At 44.5% G+C, this 21,967-nt stretch overlaps 1 protein-coding gene across 1 annotated transcript; it reads left to right on the top strand.

The window, feature by feature from the left end:
• The first annotated feature begins 362 nt into the window (after positions 1 to 362).
• Positions 363 to 21,917, top strand: NUP50 (nucleoporin 50). Its single transcript, XM_060165150.1, has 8 exons — positions 363 to 726; positions 5,869 to 5,947; positions 7,942 to 8,025; positions 11,714 to 11,900; positions 12,928 to 13,593; positions 15,585 to 15,666; positions 17,309 to 17,427; positions 18,431 to 21,917. Exons 2-8 carry the CDS (start codon positions 5,879 to 5,881, stop codon positions 18,631 to 18,633), a joined length of 1,410 nt encoding a protein of 469 aa, XP_060021133.1. The 5' UTR covers positions 363 to 726; positions 5,869 to 5,878; the 3' UTR covers positions 18,634 to 21,917.
• The last annotated feature ends 50 nt before the right edge of the window (positions 21,918 to 21,967 follow it).

The following is a 21,967-nucleotide window of genomic DNA, read 5'->3' as shown; positions in this document are numbered from 1 at the left end:
GGCCTATCTCTCCTCAGCCCTCCAGCACCATACGCGGACACCACGAGCCCCGGCCACACTGCCTGACTGACCCCGCTCTCCCTGGCGCCTCGCGACTCCCAGCCGCGCCCACCACCAGCAGCGACCGGCGAACGTACGTCTCAAACGCTTACGGCCGCCGGCACGTGACCAACGCGCGCTAAACCCTGCCGCCGGCACCCGTTGCCCTAGAGGCCGGCGCTTGGAGTGCGCGCATGCGTGCGCGCATGCGTGAGAGGGGAGCGCTCCGGCGACCGTTTTTTAAAGCAGTTGGGCGCATGCGCTGCGTGACGCCCCGCTGCCGCCGTAGGAGGAGCTGCAAACCAAGGCGCCGGCGCACTTGCGTAGTAGCCAGACGCGGGCGTTTCTTTCCTCCCTTTTTTTCGAATTGGTCGTGAGGGGTAGATTCGAGCTAGAAAATGGCGGCGTGGGGCGTGTGGGCCGCCTTTCTCCCAACTGTCTCCTGCTGAACGGACGGCTCTCCCCCTCACTGCCCAACGCAGAGAGACGAGGTCCCCGAGGGACATGGTGTTTGAGTCTCAGGGCTTGCCGACCACCGAATCCTTCGAGGCTCTCAGAGCACCGGAAGCGACCGGGCGCCGCTTCAGACCCGAGCGCCGCGGCCGCGACCTCGCACCTGCTCGCCGCTACGCACCCGGGCTTCGCCGCACCCACAACCCAGCGAGGGCCGCGGCTGCCGCCGGCGAGGTAAGAGGCGGACGGGCGGCGCGGTAGGGGCGGGGGCCGAGCGCGGAAGCCGGGGTGCGGGGCCCGGGTCTGGGAGGAGGAAGCCGGGATCCGGGTGTGGGACCCGGGCCTGGAATGGGGACCCTGGGAGGGAGGAGCTGGGTGCGGGGCCCGACTTGGGTAAGGCCCGCCCGGGCGCAGGGCCCTTGCGGCCCTGGTGGAGGCAGGAGCCGGAGCGGGCAGGGACCGTCCTGGCGAGGCCCCCTCGGTTTATTTCCTAGTGGTTCCTCTCGGTACTCGTTTCTTTCTTTTAGCTCCTTCCACCACCTCCTTGGTCTGGCTTCACTTTCTTATTGCAGTCTCAGGCCACTGATCACCCGTTAGGCTGTCCAATTAAGAAGCGGTGTTAGAGGGCTTCCCTGGTGGCGGTTGAGAGTCCGCCTGCCGATGCAGGGGACACGGGTTCGTGCCCCGGTCCAGGAAGATCCCACATGCCACGGAGCAGCTGGGCCCGTGAGCCATGGCCGCTGAGCATGCACGTCCGGAGCCTGTGCTCCGCAACGGGAGAGGCCACAACAGTGAGAGGCCCGCCTACCGCAAAAAAAAAAAAAAGCAGTGTTAGAGATTTCGTTTTTCCTTAGCGTTTCAGCCTCCGGGGTCCGGCCCCATGTTCCCTTTTTCCTCCGGGCATCACACCGTCGAGTATGTTCAAATCTGTTTCCATCTTAAAACTGATGTGGACTGAAGTTAAACCCCAAGGGTGGGGCAGCACCAGGTGGTAGAGATCGCATACCTCACTATGTCGGGCACAAATAAAGTTTTCTCCAATTACCAAAAGTTTCAATTTGCTATCACAAGGTATGCTTCATACCTAGTAATCATTTCATAATTTGGTGCCTTTTAACCACAAGCCCACATGTTTTTTAAGTTCTTCGTAATAGCACATAAGACTCTAGGTGCCAGACTTTGTGTTAAGTACTTTACAGGGATTTTTTTTCCTTTTTCTCTTCTGGCATAAAAAGAAGATTATTTTCTGAAGTATCATGCTGTGAAATGAAATATGGATTTGGTGACGTATTTTTTAAAGCCAGACTCATAATTCAGGTTAATTCTTTTCCCACACTACAGCTTTTTAAGTTAGGAGAAGTAGTATTTTGTAGCCCTTGCTTCTAACAAAACTTGTTCCTTTAATAATATTTATTGAGTCCTTCCTCTGTTCCAGGCACTGTTCTAAACTAAGCTTTTTGTGTATCTCATTTAAATTTCACAACACCTCCCTGTTCTACAAATGAAGAAACTGAGGCACAAAAATTAAATAAAATTTGCCCAAGGTCTCCAGCAACAAAATGGCAAAACTGTATTCTAGCATTTTATAGTATTTTCTCAAATACATCGTGCCGCAGATCTCTGATTCTGCAACAGCCGGACCGTCAGCCATTGAGGGGGCGGGTGGGGGAGTGGATTTGAGGTACATGAGTGAGTGAAACAAAGATACCTGCCCCTCTGGTTAGTCATTGATGGGATAAATATGGTGGAACAAGAAGCAGCTACATTAATTTAGGTTGTTTCAGTATGCCAGTTGTCTCTTCAGTTGTGGGTATGAGTTAGGTGTTACAGTTTTACGCTTGTCACAGGTTTTGCAGTTTCACCTCCACCCCTTTTTGCCATTTAATTTTAATACCTATTAAGTTATTAAGTTAATAGTTGATAGCAAAAAAATGCCTGTTTCAGATTCTCCCCTCTTCCGCCCTCTGGTGGAGGTGCTAGTTACTGAGTAGGAAAATGGCCCAAAAGAATCCATACAGAGACCTGGCCTCTGAACAGTTCAAGTTTAGTAAGGATTTATGTGGAAGGGTACCTTGTTTGTTTTCTGGATGACAAAGATTAATAGCAAAACTTGACCAAGTGTTTGGGAGGGAGGCATTTAAAAAGAGGATTTGCAGGTAATGAATGAAAATTACGTTAATTCTCATTTATGTTTTAGAATTTGGGACTTTAAAACCATTTATTCTGTAATCAGAAAGAAGCACTTGTAAAAGAAAAATTGAGAGAGTATTAAAAGCTGAAAGGCCCTCTGTGATTACCCTACCAGGGGGTCAGATTTTGGAGGACTTTGGAATGCCAGCATTTGAATTTTATTTTATAGATACTAACATGCAGTGGGTGATGTGTAAGTTTGTTCTTTTTTTTTTTTTTGGCTGTGCTGCTGGGTCTTCGTTTCTCTGCGACGGCTTTCTCTAGTTGCGGCAAGCGGGGGCCACTCTTCATCACGGTGCGTGGCCTCACTATCGTGGCCTCTCCTGTTGTGGAGCACGGGCTCCAGACGCTCAGGCTCAGTAGTTGTGGCTCACGGGCCTAGTTGCTCCGTGGCATGTGGGATCCTCCCAGACCAGGGCTCGAACCCGTGTCCCCTGTATTGGCAGGCAGACTCTCAACCACTGCGCCACCAGATAAGCCCCCTGGCAGGAGTTCTTTAGACCCAACCGAGTTGTCAGTTACTTGCCGCGCAGTCTTAATTTGGATGTTTGGTGGTCATCTGGGTGGATCTTTTCAAGTCCGAAGAGATAGAGCAATAGGAGAATGAGCAAGACTGAGGGGGAAAAGCCTTGGCCTCAGTGCGCTTCTTCACGGCCAGAGAACCGGTCTCTGACAGATCCTGCAGGCGACGTCAGCTGCCACTTAACGGGCTACTCGAATCTCCATGGCTCAGGATAAGGCCCAGCCTCCCTTCAGAGGGGAGCCATAGCCCAGTAGGCGGATCGAGATTATGGCCTTGGAGGCCCCGCACTGGGTGCCGGAAAAGATGTTGCAGCAAAGAGAGTGGGGTGCGAGAGGATGGTCGCATCCCAAGTCATGTCTGCGTCCCTGGGATGGCCGCCCAGTGTGGGTTCTTGGCTTTGTGCAGGCAAGAATTCAAGAGCAAGACACAGTAGAGTGAAAGAAGGTTTATTCAGGGAGAAACACACTCCATAGACAGAGTGTGGGCCATCTTGGAAGGCAAGAGGCCTGTTGTGTAAGTTTGTATCTTAATGACCAGGAGGTTCTAGAAACTTACTCTGGTGGGTTGTGGTGTTGAGGGCAAATGAGACTGGGGAAGGACTATAGGAAGGAAGCTAGGCTGGTTTTCAGGAATGCTGGCTAGTGTTCCAAACTAATCGATAAATTCCTGGGCAAGGTAAGTAGCAGAGGAAATGGAGTTTTTTGGTCCATTTAACTGGTAAGTTAGGGAAGAATCCAGCACAACACTCACAGTGGAGCTCTCCATTGATTGTTTCTGTTTTTTTTTTTTTTTTGCGGTACGCGGGCCTCTCACTGCTGTGGCCTCACCCCTTGCAGAGCACAGGCTCCGGACGCTCAGGCTCAGCGGCCATGGCTCACGGGCCCAGCCGCTCCACGGCATGTGGGATCTTCCCGGGCCGGGGCACGAACCCCTGTCCCCCGCACCGGCAGGCGGACTCTCAACCACTGCGCCACCAGGGAAGCCCTGTTTCTGTTTTTAATAGCAAAGGATTTATGATCTTAGGATCACAAAATAAATTGGAAATTTTAAGGGATGGATACAAGTACCCACCTTGAATAAGTGCTCGTAGAGATAATACTGTCAATCCCTGACTCTTATTCCTCCCCGTAACACCATGGTTTTTAAGGAGTTGAGCTGATGGCTTTTTTTTGTTTTATAAATTTATTTTATTTTTATTTTTAGCTGTGTTGGTCTTCGTTGCTGTGCGCAGGCTTTCTCTGGTTGTGGCGAGTGGGGGCTACTCTTCATTGCGGTGCCCGGGCTTCTCATTGTGGTGGCTTCTCTTGTTGTGGAGCACGGGCTCTAGGCGTGTGGGCTCAGTAGTTGTGGCTTGCGGGCTGTAGAGCGCAGGCTCAGTAGTTGTGGCTCACGGGCTGTAGAGCGCAGGCTCAGTAGTTGTGGCGCACAGGCTTAGTTGCTCCGCGGCATGTGGGATCTTCCCGGACCAGGGCTCGAACCCTTGTCTCCTGCGTTGGCAGGTGGATTCTTAACCACTGCGCCACCAGGGAAGCCCTGATGGCTTATTTTTGAAGAGTTAAAAATTCTAGGAATGTTAACACATCCATATTAATCATATTTTAAACTTTTAAATGATGTCCTAGCTTAGAAATATGCAATTTGGGGTAATTAAATGTTCAATCTTGGGAAATAGATTACTGTCAACTTGTTTGTAGCCTAAAAATGAATAGAGATCTTCCTCAACATATGTTGGGGTTTCGTCACAATAAACCCATGGTAAGATGAAAATACTGTAAGTCGAAAATGCATTTAATACACCTACCCTACCGAACATCATAGCTCAGCCTACCTTAAATGTACTCAGAACACTTACATTAGCCTACAGTTGGGCAAAATCATCTAACATAAAGACTGTTTTATAGTAGTGTTGAATATCTCGTAATTTATTGAGTAGTGTACTGAAAATGAAAAACAGAACGACTGTATGGGTACAGAATGGTTGTAAGTGTATCGATTGTGATGGCGTGGCCGGCTGACTGGAAGCTGTGGCTTGCTGCCGCTGGCCAGCGTCACAAGAGAATATCATACCACCTATTGTTAGCCTGAGAAAAGATCAAAATCTGAAAGAAGGTTTCTACTCAATGCGTATTGCTTTCACACCATTGTAAACTTGAAAACTTGCAAGGCGAACCATTGTAAGTCAGGGACCATCTGTACTCATGTTGGGAAGGTAATTCCAATACCTTATTCAAATTCTTAACTAAGGTTGTACTTTATCATCCTTAAGAGAATTTTAAATATTAAAAATGTCTTACCTGTAGCAAGACTCTGTGTAAGTATAAGTTGCATGGAATAAGTTAGTTAAGTATTTGTTGATTATTATTCAGTTCTTTAGATTTCTGATTTTTAAAAATCAGTGTTTCATTGTAATTTTTTCAAATGCAGTTGATTTAGTATATTGTTCACTGTGCCTTAGAGGACCTCACTGCCTCCTCCAGTAATCTTTATTGGATTCGTGACACTAGGAGCCCCACAGTGCTAGAGTTCTCGTTAAAGCAGTGCCCACTGGTATCAGGAATGTTTTTATCTCATTTCATGCTAGAGTGAATTTTTAAAATTCTTTGTAAGAGTTAAATCATATTCTAGAAAAGTAAACTTATTACTTCTAATCTTTTTGCTTTTAGGTTCGAAAAAATGGCCAAAAGAATTGCCGAGAAGGAACTGACGGATAGGAATTGGGATCAAGAAGATGAAGCAGAAGAGGTAAGAAATAATTTCCCTAAGAATGATTTCCTTCTACTTCCAAATTTAAATTCATTTTGGGATTCCTCGTGAAGACTCTGGTAAAATTAAAAGGCCTTTTTAAGAACATCCAGAACTGGAAATAGTCTGGTTTCTTACGCTCTGTACTTAGTCTAGAAATTGATGACATTTGGGTGTGCTTTTCCATTAGCAACTGTTCCCTAAACACTCTGCTCCTTTGTAGAAGCACCTTCCTCCTGAATTTCATGTAGCATTTCATTGGAGCATTCTAAACCCATGGTTTTAGCCCAGATTGAAGGGTGAGTGAACGATCTAGTCATAAACTTAGCCAGCACTAAGCACATAAACTTAGTGCCAGCACTCAAACTTGAAAAGTGGTTCACCACCACTGTCTTAGTCTGCCATGCTCACAGTTTTAGATTCTAGAAGATTGAGGTCGCCTCCCTTACTGTAATGTAATGCTTCTTGGAGGCCCATTTTATTTCATATTCTTAAGACACTCCCCATCCCCCACCCCCCAACAACTGCGTTAATAGGAATAGAATTTAGATGGCCTAGTTTCCTTCCTAACAAAATAAAAATGGTCTTCCCTGAGGAAATCTTTTAATTTTTGTCTTACAAAGAATAGAACACAGCTGCATTTCTAAAGTGCCTCATCAGCAGTGTGATACTCCCAGGCCAGTTCACTAAGGAAATCTGCACGAAGTTAGCCTTTCCAGTTAGTAGACGTGTGCTAAGTTACAAAATAGACGTATATTTTCAAGAGTTTGCAAAAGTGTTTCCAAGATAATTCTTAGGCTGCTGTTCTCCTTTCTCAATCTGTTTCCTAATATTAATATTTTTTCCCTTACAAATATGTGTACTGGTATGTTTGGGGAAACCAAAATCACAAGTATGGGCTTTTAAAAGAGCTTTTAACAATTCTGACTGACTTGGTACTTTTTAAGCAAGTCTTTGGTAACTTTAGTTCTTTCCGGGTTTTAGGCACAGATACATGCTGGGCCTGCCATACAATGATTTGTTTTGACATTAAAATACTTCAGGAGTGAAAAAACTTCCATTTGGACGGATTCTAATGAAATGAGTGTGGAAGGACATTACATTTAATTTGGGTCAGATGTAGCCAAATGGTCCCTTCTGTGGGTGTAGAGTCTCTTTAAGTTTAGCATTATCTGAAATAAGTACAGATGAGAACTTTTTACAGAAAATATTTTATGCCATTCCTCCAGGGTAAAAAGAAGGGTTGAAGTAAAGCGAAAGGTTTTCAGCAGGTTTCCAACAGGTTACTTAGAGTCCCAGTCTCAGTGGTGTTCTGGATCATGGGCAAATGGGCGAAGCTCTTCTTTAAAATAATATGTATTATGAACATAAAATTTATGTTTAAAAACCATAGTTGTAAGAGATTAGATTTGGGCATCTGGGTAATGTCTTCGAATATGTTTGAAATGTTCGAAGAATTGATCATGAACAGCTTTGCGCCAAAGTTTTGACGATCTTGGTCTTCTTAGAACTTTGATGTATGCGCTCTTGTCTCTGAATTGTGATAAAGTCTGGATTTGTAGTTTCTAGAAGGTTTCTGATTCACCTAACTAGCATTGGAATTCACAGGATACTAGACGTAAACTTTAACGTGCCCTCTCCATAATTTGTGTTACTTAAAAAGCAGAAGAAGGCTTCCCTGGTGGTGCAGTGGTTGAGAGTCCGCCTGCCGATGCAGGGGACACGGGTTCGTGCCCCGGTCTGGGAGGATCCCACATGCCGCGGAGTGGCTGGGCCCGTGAGCCGTGGCCGCTGAGCCTGCACGTCCGGAGCCTGTGCTCTGCCACGGGAGAGGCCACAGCAGTGAGAGGCCTGCGTACCGGAAAAAAAAACCAAACCAAAATAAAAAGAAACCAGAAGATATTGATCAGTTTGTCTGGTCTAGCTTTTTTGTTCAGCATTTTATCTCCTTTTTGGCCTTATCTTGTTGCTGATTAATTTGTACACTCCTGCAGGTGGGAACATTCTCGGTGGCCAGTGAGGAAGTCTTGAAGAATAGAGCCATAAAGAAAGCAAAGCGTAGGAATGTTGGATTTGAAGTGAGTGTTTTCTTACAGCTTCTGGTATTAAATGCTAACTTGATTTCTGAGCTGTAGAGTATTTCCACCTCTGGGAGCAGTCAGATGAATAAATGCTTTTATTTTAATTACTGTCTTTTATGTAATCTATCAAGAATGTCTTTTTTTTAATACATGTAATGATTTTTCATTGTTAAGTTCATTATTACAAGATATTGAGTATAATTCCCTGTGTTGTACAGCAATTCCTTGGTTATCTATTTAATATATAGTAGTGTTGTATATATGTTAATCCCAAACTCGTAATTTATCCCTCCCCCCACCTTTCCCCTTTGGTAACCATAAGTTTGTTTTCTAAGTCTGTGAGTCATATTTCTGTTTTGTAGGGAAGTTCATTTGTATCATTGTTTTAGATTCCATATATAAGCGATATCATATTTGTCTTTCTCTGTTTGGCTTACTTCACTTACTATGATATTCTCTAGGTCCATCCATGTTGCTGCAAATGGTATTATTTCATTCTTTTTTATGGCTGAGTAACATTCCATTGTGTATACATATACCACATCTTTATCCAGTCATCTGTCAGTGGACATTAGGGTTACTTCCCTGTCTTGACTCTTGTAAATAGTGCTGCAGTGAACATTAGGGTACAAGTATCTTTTCGAATTATATCAATAGTTTTGTCCGGATATGTGCCGAGGAGTGGGATTGTATGGTAGTTTTTAGTTTTTTTAAGTAACCTCCATACTGTTGGCCATAGTGGCTGCACAGATTTACATTCCCGCCAGCAGTGTAGGAGGGTTCCTTTTTCTCCACATTCTCCAGCATTTATTACTTGTAGACTTTTTGATGGTGGCCATTCTGACCGGCGTGAGGTGATACCTCATTGTATTGATAGTTTTGATTTGCATTTGTCTAATAATTAGCGATGTTGAACATTTTTTTATGTGCCTGTTGGCCATCTGTATGTCTTCTTTGGGGAAATGTCTGTTTAGATCTTATGCCCATTTTTTTATTGGGTTGTTAATAAATGCTTTTTTAAATGCCTAGTGCACCAAGAATTTGTGAAAATCCTTGGTGTAGACCATGGGAGATAGAAAAAGATAATAAATATAAGATCTGGGGCTTCCCTGGTGGTGCAGTGGTTAAGAATCCACCTGCCAGTGCAGGAGACACGGGTTCCAGCCCTGGTCCGGGAAGATCCCACATGCCACAGAGCAGCTAAGCCCATGCACCACAACTACCAAGCCTGCGCTCCAGAGCACGCGAGCCACAACCACTGAGCCCATGTGCCACAACTACTGAAGCCCACATGCCTAGAGCCCGTGCTCCACAACAAGAGAAGCCCACGCACCGCAGCAGAGTAGCCCCCGCTCACCACAACTAAAGGAAGCCCACGCACAGCAACAAAGACCCAACTCAGCCAAAAATAAATAAAATAAAATAAATTTATATTAAAGAAGAAAAAATAAATAAATAAGTAAGTAAATAAGAGATCTGTACCTTAAAGGGAACTTATCCAATTGCAGAAATAAGATACAGATGTAGACAAATTTGAGTTGAGTGACAGTATGAAGAGGGAAAAGAGTATAGCAGTAGGAAACAGGGGAAGTGGGTGTTGGAAGTAAGAAAGGAAAATGCAGGATATTCTCAAAGTGTTGTCTGCTCCCTAGGCTTGAGCTGTGGGTAGGCTGATACCTTTGAGAATAATAGAAGCGTTGCCCATTTTGTTTTTCCTTCTAGTGTAATATGGTATATTAAAATGTTTCATTCCTGTGTTCCAAAGGATAAAAGATGAGTTATAACTCGTGAACTGAAATCATGTGGTCAGTATTCAGCCATCATTCCTTGTTTAATAACTCTTCCCCAGTATAGTCCTCATCCCTCAAATAAATTCCAGACACGTGAGTGCTGTCTTGGTGACCTGGACATCTGTTGTCAGGCAGGAGAGGCTGGTTTGAACATCTTGGGTGGCATCCTCGGAATAAACCTACGAAACTGCATGTTCTGTGGTGGCTCTGTTCAGTTTTTCTTTATTCCGAGTTCTTTTCTGGCCTGATTTCATTCTTGAGACTGGTGACTGGCTGGATGTAGGTGTTGAGCCAAGTTACATTTGGTGGCTCTTTCATGAAGATACCGGGGGGAGGGACAGCTTCATTAGGGAGGAGGTGATCGATTTTGTTTTAGAAATGTATTTCGGGACTTCCCTGGCAGTCTGGTGGTTAAGACTCCGCCTCTCAATTTAGGGGGTGCAGGTTCGAGCCCTGGTCGGGGAACTAAGATCCCACACGCCTCCAGGTGTGGCCAAAAAAATAAATAAATTGCACATCTCTCTTTTTTTTTTAACTTTTTAGTTTATATTGGGGTATAGCAAATTAACAATATTGTGACAGTTTCAGGTGCACAGCAAAGCGACTCACCCCATATCCATGTATCCATTCTCCCCCAAACTCTCCTGCCATCTGGGCTGCCATGCACATCTCTTAAAGAAAAAAGAAAAATGTATTTCAAGGGCCTGTGGTACATCCAAGTGGAGTTCTCTAGGAGACCACTAGGTGTACTGATTGGCCACTCAGAACAGGAAGTGGCGTAAGAGGTGGGTGCAGCTCTGAGAAATTTCCCCATCAAGGAAGTTGAAGCCAGGGGAAATGAGAAGAGGTCTAAGAGTGCAAACTCATGATGAAGAACGAGATGCCTAGGGGAGACAGGCTCAAGGAGGGACGGGCCAGCTGTGGACAAGTGACAGTGAAGAGGCAGAAACAGTGCAGACCACAGCCCAGGGGCAGAGAGCAGCGTTAGAATTTCATAAGGCATGCCAAACATTTCCAGAGCATCTTGGGTTAGAGATGGGAGAGAGCTACCAACAGCAGGATAGGTCTGCGAGAAAGACCTTGCTAAAGAAAGCAGAGAAAACCTTGGGAATAAAATGTTGCCTCTGGGGCTTCCCTGGTGGCGCAGTGGTTGAGAGTCCGCCTGCCGATGCAGGGGACGCGGGATCGTGCCCCGGTCTGGGAAGATCCCACATGCCGCGGAGTGGCTGGGCCCGTGAGCCATGGCCACTGAGCCTGCGCGTCTGGAGCCTGTGCTCCGCAACGGGAGAGGCCACAACAGTGAGAGGCCCGCCTACCGCAAAAAAAAAATGTTGCCTCTGGATTTCTCAACTAACGGAAAATCTAGAATTGGGACTCAGTCAACTTTGCAAGTTTCTGTATACTGAAAGCAGGCTGAAAGCAACAAAAGTTCTTAGGAAATTATAAGTAGTGGGTAAAGTACTTTTAGTTAACCTCACTTGATGTTTCTACAACTTCCTTAGGCAAAGGGTCTTTGAGTAGTATATGAAAAATCTTTCATTTGGGGTTTAGTTGTGTTGAGAATGTGTTTTTAGTTACAGTTCTGTGCCTCGGTGGTGAGTCCATCAATTTATTTGAATTAGTCTTTTTAACCTTTTATATCCTAAATATATTTTAAAAAATGATTTCACTGTAAATTACATGTATTCTTCCTGTTTTAGGAAGGCAGCTTCGGGCTGCAAAGCTGTCACGAGTAAAATCCATGTTCTGTTTCTGCTTGTGCTGGTAGTTTCCTTTAATGCTGGTTGCATAAGGATTCTGGGTACTGTTTAGCCAAGATAATACTGTCGTTCACTTGCTTATTTGGAGACAAAAAAGTAGAGTTATCTAACGTGTGCTCTTCCTTTATATTTCAGTCTGATGGTGGAGGGGCCTTTAAAGACTTCAAAGGTTTGGTCATACCTTCTGGAGGAGGAGGGTTTTCTGGGTTTGGTAATGGCGCTGAAGGGAAGCCTTTGGAAGGACTGTCAAACGGAAACAGCATCACTAGTGCCCCTCCCTTCTCCAGTGCAAGGACAGCGACCGAGACCAAGGCCACCTTTGGTGAGTAGGTTCTTCTCCCCCGAGTCACATCTGTGTAAAGATGATCTATGAAAAATAACTTTCAAAGATGTTTTTCTTGTACTTTTTCTGGGTCCTGAGGCTGTATGAGCAAAAACAGGGTAATGGTGAAAGGGATGGAAATTAGGGAGCTTTTGGCTCTTTACAGAGTAACTGAGTAGAGCACAGGCCAAAATAGACGTGGGTTCTGTTCTCAGTTCTGCCAGTTACCAGCTCTGTGTGACCTCGGTGAAGTTCCTTAACCTTTGAGCCTCCAAATCTTCAACTGCGAAATGAGAATGACCTCAGAATCAACCTAAGGGTCAAAGGAGAAAAAGAAGCTCTTAGCAGACCCTCTGTAAAGGCCTCCCATCCCACCCCCTCATTCATTATAAATGTACCAAGAATTTCCTGTGTGCCACATACCTTACTGTTCCCAGTCTAGATTTATTTTGCCCAGGACATGTTGATTGCCTAATCCTGTTTTGAGGGGATTGGTCAAGAAGTCTTGGGATTAACAACAGAGAATGGGATCATGGGTTAAAATCTTTGGTTCTTAGAAATGATCCTGACTCATTGGATCATACTTAGCTAGTTATTCTAAGAGTATATACTGTTTCATTTAAATTAGGCAGAATGTTTAGTGTGATTAAGATAAGTACTTTCTATTAAGATTTTAACTGCATTAATATATGTTCCTCCTTACAACCTTGGGGATTAAGTTTTGTACTAACATAGTATTTTGACAGTTTTAGGTAAAAAAAGCCATCCTTTTGAAGGAAGAGATTATTTTAAAATTATAGCGGTTTAATGCAAGCATGTAAAAAATAGATATATTCATATATATAATGTTTGATTTGATTTTTGTAATAACTAGTTTCCAAATACTATATGTGCACATACTTCTTGAACTGTCACAAAAATGGGATACAGTAAAAGCACAAAATACGAAGACAGAGTGGTGTGAAAATCAAGATGACTTAACTAAATCAGCTTCTGAATAAATTCTTAAAACTGTAATTTCCTGTAGGGTCTGTTGCTGTAAATGGCCCTACCTCCTTGGTCGATAAAAAGATTTCAAATCCCAAAACTAATGGCGACAGTCAGCAGCCTGCCTCCTCTGGCCTTACCTCCAGTGCCGCCCGCCACAGGAATGCCTATCATAAGCAGTTGGCGGCCTTAAACTGCTCTGTTCGGGATTGGATTGTGAAGCACGTGAACACGAACCCGCTCTGTGATCTGACACCTATCTTTAAAGACTATGAGAAATACTTAGCAAGCATCGAACAGCAACATGGGAACAGTGGCAGCAGTAATTCTGAAGGTGAAACCAACAAAGTATCAGTTGAAACACAGCCTCCTTCCCTGTTTGGTTCAACAGAATTACAGCAAGAGTCAACATTTTTGTTTCACGGCAACAAAACTGAGGATACATCTGAAAAGAAGGTGGAGACTGTGTCTGAAAAGAACAAGGACCCGTCACTAGGAGCAACAAGTGCCTCATTTAATTTCGGCAAGAAAATTGATAGTTCTGTTTTGGGCTCCTTAAACTCTGGCCCCTTGACTGGATTTTCATTTTCTTCTGGAAACTCCAGTTTATTTGGCAAAGATATTACCCAGAGTAAACCAGTTTCTTCACCATTTTCCACTAAAACGTTGGAGAGCCGAGCAGAAGGTGGCGGCAGCGACTGCAAAGGTAAACACAGAGTCAGCCCTGGAAGTCTTCTAGGTTTGTGGGAGTTCTGTATTTGGTGGGAAAAGTGTAGCCTTGTGCACGAGGTGGATCTGGATTCGCGTCACAACTCCATCATTTCCCCGACGTGAGTGTGATCCCGGACAGAGTTGATTAACTCCTTTGAGTCTGTCTCCTTATTCGTGAAATGGAGTAAGACCAATTTGGTAGGGTTATTTTAAGGATTAAGAGTATGAAAATAAAAATAATATAAAAACACCTGGCACAGTGACTTTGAAAATTATCAAATACTTGGCTTTCCATTAAAAAAAATTGTATTTTATTGAAAAATTCATGATGGACGTTCACTGAATTGTTTGTTTTTAAGAGATTTGCTTATAAATAAATTCACACGGCAAAACCATACTCTACTCTAAAAAAGGTAGACTTCATAGCTGTGGGGGAACAAATTGACAGTGTTTTCCCAAGATGTGTCTGGATTGCAGCCACCTTTCTAGAAGTTTCTGTGGTGTGTCATGTTAGTGCCCCAAACCAGGCCTTAATCCCAGCCCCTCCACTCCCTATGTGGTTCTTAGCTCCCTGAAAAGAGGGGTTGTATCATAATCCCTCTTCACCACATGGTGGTTGTGAACAAACCGTGTGTATGTAGGCTCTTACTTATAAGCAGTTAAAAGTACGTCTCTCAGGCATCGGCATATTGATCCTCGAGAAGGAGAACTGCAGTTGCCAGTGGGCCGTTAAATACTATGTTTTCCTACCTGGAGGGAAACTCTCCTTATGTTGCCTTGCCCTCCTCACCTGTATCCTCAGGTAAGGGCCCTCCAGGGCAAAGCATAGAATAAAGAAGTCCCCTCTTCTCTGCCCTAAATACGACAGAGGGAGAGTCTGTCATAGTCACAGGGGCTCTGCCGCTTGTGGAAGGGATGTCGAGTTTGAATTAAGCCTCCGTCTCAGCAGGATGCCCCTCCACAAAGCACTTACTCCTTATCTTGCGGTTAACACATCTTATGCACAGGAAGACTTGGAGAGCTTGTTAAAATAACAGGTGCCTGGGGCTTCCCTGGTGGCGCAGTGGTTGAGAGTCCGCCTGCCGATGCAGGGGACGCGGGTTCATGCCCCGGTCCGGGAAGATCCCACATGCCGCGGAGCGGCTGGGCCCGTGAGCCATGGCCGCTGAGCCTGCGCGTCCGGAGCCTGTGCTCCGCAACGGGAGAGGCCACAACAGTGAGAGGCCCACGTACCAAAAAAAAAGATGCCCGGGCCCCACGCTGGAGGGCCTAACTCAGGAGTGCCTTCTTAAAATCGAAATGAGCTTGTGACCTGAATTGTTTGAGCACCGGAACTGTTTTTCTTAGTCGCTAGTCAGTTTTATGCAGTTGCCTTCTCCTTAAGGGGATTGTAATTTGTGTCCAGCAGCGACTTAGCTCTCCCCTGAGGTTGAGGCACTGGAGTGAAGGGAAGTGCTGTTGGACTCAGCCCGGGAGGGTGCCCGTGGTACCAGCATGTCCAGGGGCGTGGTGGCCCAGACAGAGCTTAAGTTGCTTACAGGTGGCTTTGGACTAATTGCTCTGACAACTTGTCCTGTAAAGTTGTTATTTTCTCCATTGTCTTTGGTCATTGCTCTCATTGGTTATTCCTTGGCGTGATGCAGCTACAGTCACAGGAGCATTCGGGGATGAAAGTGTTGGAAGCCCATCTGAGATTTTTATTTCCCAGTGGGTAATCTGAGTATATGAGAGTGTTGACTGACTGTTTTCCTGTGTGAGTTTGCCTGTTCACTGAATACAAGCACAGACACTTGGATTCAAAGGCTTTCTGCAGAAATCCAGTGAGTGCCTCCTTATCCCCGCCCCCACACGATTAGATTGTGTTTCAGTTTCTGTATCAGCTTACATGGAATTTGTAGGTTGGGGGGTGTAGGTAACGAACTTCTTTTGTCACATTTTCAAGCTCTTGATTTGACTCTTACTGAGTTAGTGTTGTTTTTATAAAAGGTGGAGACGAAGAAGAGAGTGATGAGCCCCCCAAAGTAGTAGTTACTGAAGTAAGAGAAGAAGATGCTTTTTACTCCAAAAAGTAAGTAACGGTCACGGGAATGCCACTTTTCAAAGACGTGGAAGGAGGCTTCTGGCTGGAGAGCGCAGGTGACATTGTCCCTGCAGCACTTACTGGGCGTCCCATCCTGGGTCAGGCTGTGCCCATTCTTTGAATTGGAACAAGGAAGAATTCTTAGCCTGTTTATTTAAAAATAACCGACTCTAAAAATTTCCTGCTGGGCGTATCCTACTCTTTTCTGTTAGTTTAGCTCTCTTCTGCTTTTCAGGTGCTTTAGAGACAGTCTTTTCTTTTTGATCTTCCTGCCCCAGTCTCATATCATTCTCTCCCTTTTTCTCCTTTCTTCTCTTCCCCTCCTCCTTCCCCTACAAAGACAGTCACCTGGTCACTGATTTGAGGTTTGGTTTTACTTCTGCTCTTAAATTAGGTGGCATCTCGGATTACTTCCTAGAGACACATTAACCTTCGTGGATTTTCTCACAGCCAAGAAGTTCTCCACAGCAGCCACTCCTTCCCGTTAAGGATGTGTAAATACTTATCTTTCCCTCAGTGATGAGAGCTGGTTTGGGCTTTTTGTTTTTTGTTTGTCTAATGAGAGCTGCTGATTTCAGTAGAAGGCTGAAGAGAAATTTTGAATTATCTCTCAATGAAATTCATGCTTTTTAACAAAGATATTTACTGAAAAACATTTGTGCCCTTTTAGAAGCTTCCCTGGATGTGTTTTTCTAATACAAACATTGCAGACTTAAGTCAGCAATTTTCATAGTGTGAATCACCAAATCCTGTGGGATTCCCAAATGTTGTTTATTTTTGAGAACTTTTAAAAGAAACCAGCAATTCCTTTTGCCTGTTTAAAGATTTAATTACACAGATGAGGTAAAAGAATGACCCTGACTTGAGATTTTTTTCCTTTTTTTTTTTTTTTTTGTCTACACCGCACGGCTTGTGGGATCTTAGTTCCCCGACCAGGGATTGAACCCGGGCCCCAGCAGTGAAAGCGCTGTGTCCTAACCACTGGACCGCCAGGGGATTCCCAAGGGTTTTTTTCTAATCAGAGTAAATCAAAGGAACAGGCAGTAGTTTTGATTTGTTTATTAATAACCTAAGGAGATGTGTGACAGGAGGCTGGGGAAACATTTGACAGCATTATTTTAGGCCTTGCTTAGGCATGTTTTCCAGACTTATTTCAACATCTTCGGAGATCAAAAATTGAAGGAGTCCTGAAGAGAATTCAAAAATAAGAAGTAGGAAAGGGGGGTGGTGTTTGTGTGGCAGAATGTGTTCTCTATTTGTTCCTCTTCTTTAAGGACCAGGTCAGTTCTTTTGAGCTCAGGGCCGAAGGAGCACGTCAGGGAGGTGTGGGATGCTTGGCTGTGATTTTGACTGACTTTTGAGAAAAGATGGTTTCAGAAGCGTTGTTAAAGAGTTGTATAGGACCCACTGTATAATAGAAAAAAATATGGAGGGACTCCAGCCTGTCTCACCAGATTCTCTTACCTGCCTGTGTCCAGACCCGATCTGGGTCAGTAGAAGGCTCTTCCTAAGCTTCCTCTGCTGTCATTTAATAACAGACTTCCACACAAGTGTGAACAGGGGCTGTTAGAAAACTGTGACTGTCGTGACCTGTCATTGAGTGTCTGATCATACCTATTTTTCTCTGTAGGTGTAAACTATTTTACAAGAAAGACAATGAATTTAAAGAGAAGGGTGTAGGCACTCTACATTTAAAACCTACGGCTAATCAGAAGACACAGCTCTTAGTGCGGGCAGACACCAATTTAGGTGGGTATCTTTCTTTTCAGGTGGTACAAAATAATCATAATCACATAGTATGTAAAAGCCCTTTGCTGATTTAGTCGAGATTTTCAAGTATATTAATGTGTTCTTTGGAACGGAATAGAGTTTGTTCAGGCCAAATTCGTCCTGTACTTACCGATTATAGATTTAGTCGAGTACCAGGGTAGTAGTGTATAAGAAAACCTGGATGTATTGAAAGCTGTTGCCAAGAAATAACTGAAATGGTTTTCATTTTCCTTTGTGCTAGGTATGTGACTAAGAAGCTACAGGTAAATCGGATGGTTTAGTAAACACACAAGGGAAATTAACTGTTTAAAGGAATCCTTTTTATGTACCAAATATTCATTAACTCGTTGCTGTCCACCCTTTACCCCATCCTCCAGCTTTACCCTTAAAACAGTCCTCTGAAAGGAAGAGGTAGTGGCTGGGCTCAGGGCGGGTCTAAGGGGAAGTGGTCGGTGGTGGCAGACTACACCAGACTGTGTCCTGGAAAGAAACTTGTGTGAGTCTTCTTTCCTGTAGACTTGACCAATTTGTGATACTATCATAGCAACATCACTCTCACCCTGTGAGCGGTGCTGGCCTCCGACAGAGCCATTTTTCTGCTGACCGTTCTCTGTTCGCATGACATAGTGAAGCCTCCACGTCATGCTGGCGTGTTTTTTCTGCAGTGCAAGAAAGCACGGTGTGTTCTAAAGCGCTGCTGGTTTAGGGCTGCTGCCATGATTGTGGGAGACTTGGGGCAGGTGTGCAGAAGGTGGGTCTTCCTCGGGGAGGCCCAGTCCACTTCCTGCCAGAGGCCCACGGTCCTCTCTCGGGGACACCGTGCTGGCATCTGGCAGGGAACTGTGGCCGTCCTTAGGACATTCCTGTGGCTCCATTAAGTATAAGTTGCTCCGGTGTTTAATGTTTAGCCTGTTAAAGCTGTAGTTTCACGGAACTATAGTTTATATATTTTGATGCGTTTTTTCCCTGTGTTTAAATGCAGGCAACATACTGCTCAATGTTCTGATTCCGCCCAATATGCCGTGTACTCGCACAGGGAAAAACAATGTGCTTATTGTCTGCGTTCCAAACCCACCCATTGATGAGAAAAACGCCACCACCCCAGTTACCATGTTAATTCGGGTAAAAACAAGCGAGGATGCAGATGAGCTGCACAGAATTTTACAGGAGAAAAAGGATGCCTGAACACACTTCGGCTGAGGAGTTGTTGCCAAGTTGCTGCTTCCCCACCGCCCCCTAAACTTAGTTTTCTTGTCTTCCTACTTTGACATTCTAGGGCTTATAGATAACTTAAAAGTTTTGTGAGGAAGATTAATATGGCCAATAAAACCTTTAAAGTTAAGTGTCAAGAAACTGTATTCTCCCTTCTTAAGAACTGTCTAATGTGTGAAATACATTTGAAAGGAAATTTTTGGAAGATTTTTAATGTTCATTTATTAAACTAACCACAGGTGATTTCTTAATGGACTGAAATCAGGGTATTGATTAGATTTCCCAAAGGCTTTTCCGATCCAGGGGTTTGGGGTCAGCTGCCGCCACTGGCGCGGCTTCTCACGGCGGCGTGTCCAGAAGGGAGCTTGCCTGTAGCGGTCTTCTTTCTGGCGGGCTTGGCTGACGTGTGTCCACGTGAACCGTGCTGCCGTGCTGTGGCGGAGATGTTGCTTTGCTTTATTGTGTTATTTTACAGCTGAAATGTGAGCACTGAATGTTTGCCTTCAGCTTTTTCCGTGTGGACGCTGGCCTCTAACCCCATCGGCTGCTTTACTGTGATTCTGGAACTGCTGTTTCATTTTAAACGGAAATGAGTAGCTTGTTCTTTGGTCTTGTAGGTTTATTCATGAGGTGCTCTTACTTCTGTTTCCCCCTGGAGACAAATGGGATGGGGGGGGATTGCCAGGAATGAGATTAAAAGCACAAATTTGTAGTTTGTAGACCCTTATAGAAAAGAAAGGGTTAAAGCATACAACGAAAGGAAGAGAATATGCTCTTGGTTATTTGTCCCATGGTGAACCCTATGGATCTAAAACCTAAACTTATTAAATCATAGGGGTTTTATTACACAGGAGCCGTGTGAACTAACCAGGAAACATGCAGTAAGGAAAAGGAAGAGAAAACTGTGTGTAAATGTTGCCTTTAACTTTTAGACAGCAGTGTATTCTGCATTTGATACTGAAATTTCCATTTACTTTTTAAAAAGTAAGATATTCAGTATGTCCATTTGGAAGGGAGCCATGGGTACACACATGAATACCCGCTTCTCCATAGCTGTCAGGTAACTAACACTAGGGTTCTTTGAAGACTCTGGTCATATGAACTAGAGGTAAAGTTCTAAATGTCCACTTTCATTCATTCCTCATGAATCCTTAATGCTGGTACCAGATGATCCTGTTGAAAGGCTCAGGGTCCGTGCCCGAGGGCTCACATGCGTATATTCTGATCTTCAGCACGTGATGTCTCTGACTTTAAAAAAAGTCAAAATCAGTGTAGATAGTACAGCTGCTTTCATTTAAAAAGAAAAAAAGCTTTAACTTTTAGAGGTACAGGAGGCGGGGAATCCATTTTGCGATGTGTCACTCTTAAGCACCTGAGGTCAGGTAGTCGCGCCAGTGCCTCGACACCTGCGCTGCAGCTCGCTGCCCAGCGTGCGACCTCGTCCGGACACTCACAGAGGGAGGCGCTCGCTGTCTTGGGCGGGGGTGGCATCACCCCGGGTGTGGCGTGAGGTTGGGGGGAGGGGCGGTCACCTCGCTCTTTCTTTTTACAACTGTGAGTATTCATGAGGAGTTTAGTCAACTGGTGGTGGATGCTGTTAAAGTAACCCTGGCCCTGCCCTGTTGACCTTAGGGTTATCCAGCTGCTAACGGGCTGAGGAAATAAGGGGGACAGACCTCAGCAGGTCACAGCTTAGCTGCGCGTGCTCCTGGGTCCCACCAGAAAGTAAGGCTCACACACCTCGTCGGGGACCCTTCAGTGCATCCTTCTGCTTGCTTTTGCATGCGATGCGGAATGTTCACCAAAAATGGCATGAAAGTCATGATTGGATTAACTCTTCACACCCCCATCCACCCCCCCCACCCCTGGGTAAAAATAGTTTGTCTTTTTAAATTGCTGGATATGTGTGGCTTTCTTTTTCCTAACATTCCCAGCAAGTTCTTGCTAAGACTGTACTGTTACAGTGAAGATTACAGGGGGAAATGTGATATGCCCACCGTAAGTCAAAATGTGATATTTTCTTAAAATCACTCTTACTCTTTAGGAACTTGCCAGTCTCCACTTTAATTATGTATTAGTGTAAAAGAGCCTAATACGCGTATGTGGATTTCGCTGTAAACTCTAAGTCCCGGTATTGTTAGTGGGGGAGGGGCTCCTTGGCCCCTGGAGGGCTTGCCTTTTCATCCCCTGTGTAACACCTCAGTTCTGCCCTGTGGGTTTAGATTTATTTTTAGCAAATGATTAGCAATTAGGCTTTAAAATGTTTAATGTGGACTAAAATTTTTGTCTTTAGTTTGAGAATCTAGAAAGTGTCATAAGTGTGGCCTAAAGGGTGTATATATCTTTAATTCTAAATCAGATTGTGTTATCTCTTGACAAACACTGAGTATCCCAGTGGCCTTTTTGTTTTTAAACCGCTGTTCGTTCATCTCCTTCTGAGCATTCCCATTAAGCAAAACATTGAATGTTATGTTGTGTGTAAATGTCTGCATTGTTAGAATTACAGGCTAAAACGCGTGTCCAGTTTTTAAAGTTTAGATTGTGTTTTCCATGGAAGGACAGGTCTGTTTATGGACTGATTTTCCTTAAAAGGATTATTGTTTTACAGTTTCAATTCTAAATTGTATTTTTGATATGCTGCATGCCAAAAAATATCTACCTGTTCTGGGGTAGAGCAAAAAAAACATTCTACCTTACTGTTAAGAGTTCAGAACCAGTTTCACTGAGACAGCTCTTTTGGTTTAGTTTTAAAGGTAAACAAGTTGCTTGTTTTGAGCATTTGTCAGATACCCTTATACTTCAGAACAGTCCAAATGTAGGCGCAGTGCATTTGAAGGCTTTGCAGATTTCCAGACTAAAGGGCTTTACTCCCAAACCCCTAGGATCCATTCTCGTTCTGGAAGTGAGGGCTTTTCAGTAGAAACGGATTTGTCCAGCTGGTGACGGTGAGGAGCCCGTCAAAACCTTTCTTCGCACTCGGTGTTCTGAGCACAAGGCCTCTGTGTGTCGGTGGCGGGTGGCAGTGATGGTCCAGGCTGAGGCCTCTCTGTTTGATGCGGACACAGCTATGGCAGAGGCAGGAAACTTCTCAGCAATCACATGGATAAATTGTTTGCTTTCTATTTTAAATCGGAAATCGTTCTCTAAAATACTTGAATCGTTGGACAATGTAATCTCAGTTTGTATTAGTTTTTGAATGATCCCATTGAGGAAGTGTATCAATCCATGAAATGTGAATAAATGGAAAGTAAACAGAATCACAGTGTTTGACACTCTCTGTGTTCCTCTGTGCTGCACCTGGCCTTAG

The sequence above is a fragment of the Lagenorhynchus albirostris genome, chromosome 11, assembly GCF_949774975.1.
Source record: "Lagenorhynchus albirostris chromosome 11, mLagAlb1.1, whole genome shotgun sequence".
NCBI classification, from domain to species: domain Eukaryota; kingdom Metazoa; phylum Chordata; class Mammalia; order Artiodactyla; family Delphinidae; genus Lagenorhynchus; species Lagenorhynchus albirostris.
This window is presented reverse-complemented; position numbering and strand designations above follow the sequence as displayed.

Coding starts and splice junctions, on each gene's coding strand:
- NUP50 (XM_060165150.1), top strand. CDS start 5,879: ATGGCCAAAAGAATTGCCGAGAAGGAACTGACGGATAGGAATTGGGAT. Junction 5,948..7,941: donor AAGAAGATGAAGCAGAAGAG/GTAAGAAATAAT, acceptor ACACTCCTGCAG/GTGGGAACATTCTCGGTGGC. Junction 8,026..11,713: donor GTAGGAATGTTGGATTTGAA/GTGAGTGTTTTC, acceptor TTTATATTTCAG/TCTGATGGTGGAGGGGCCTT.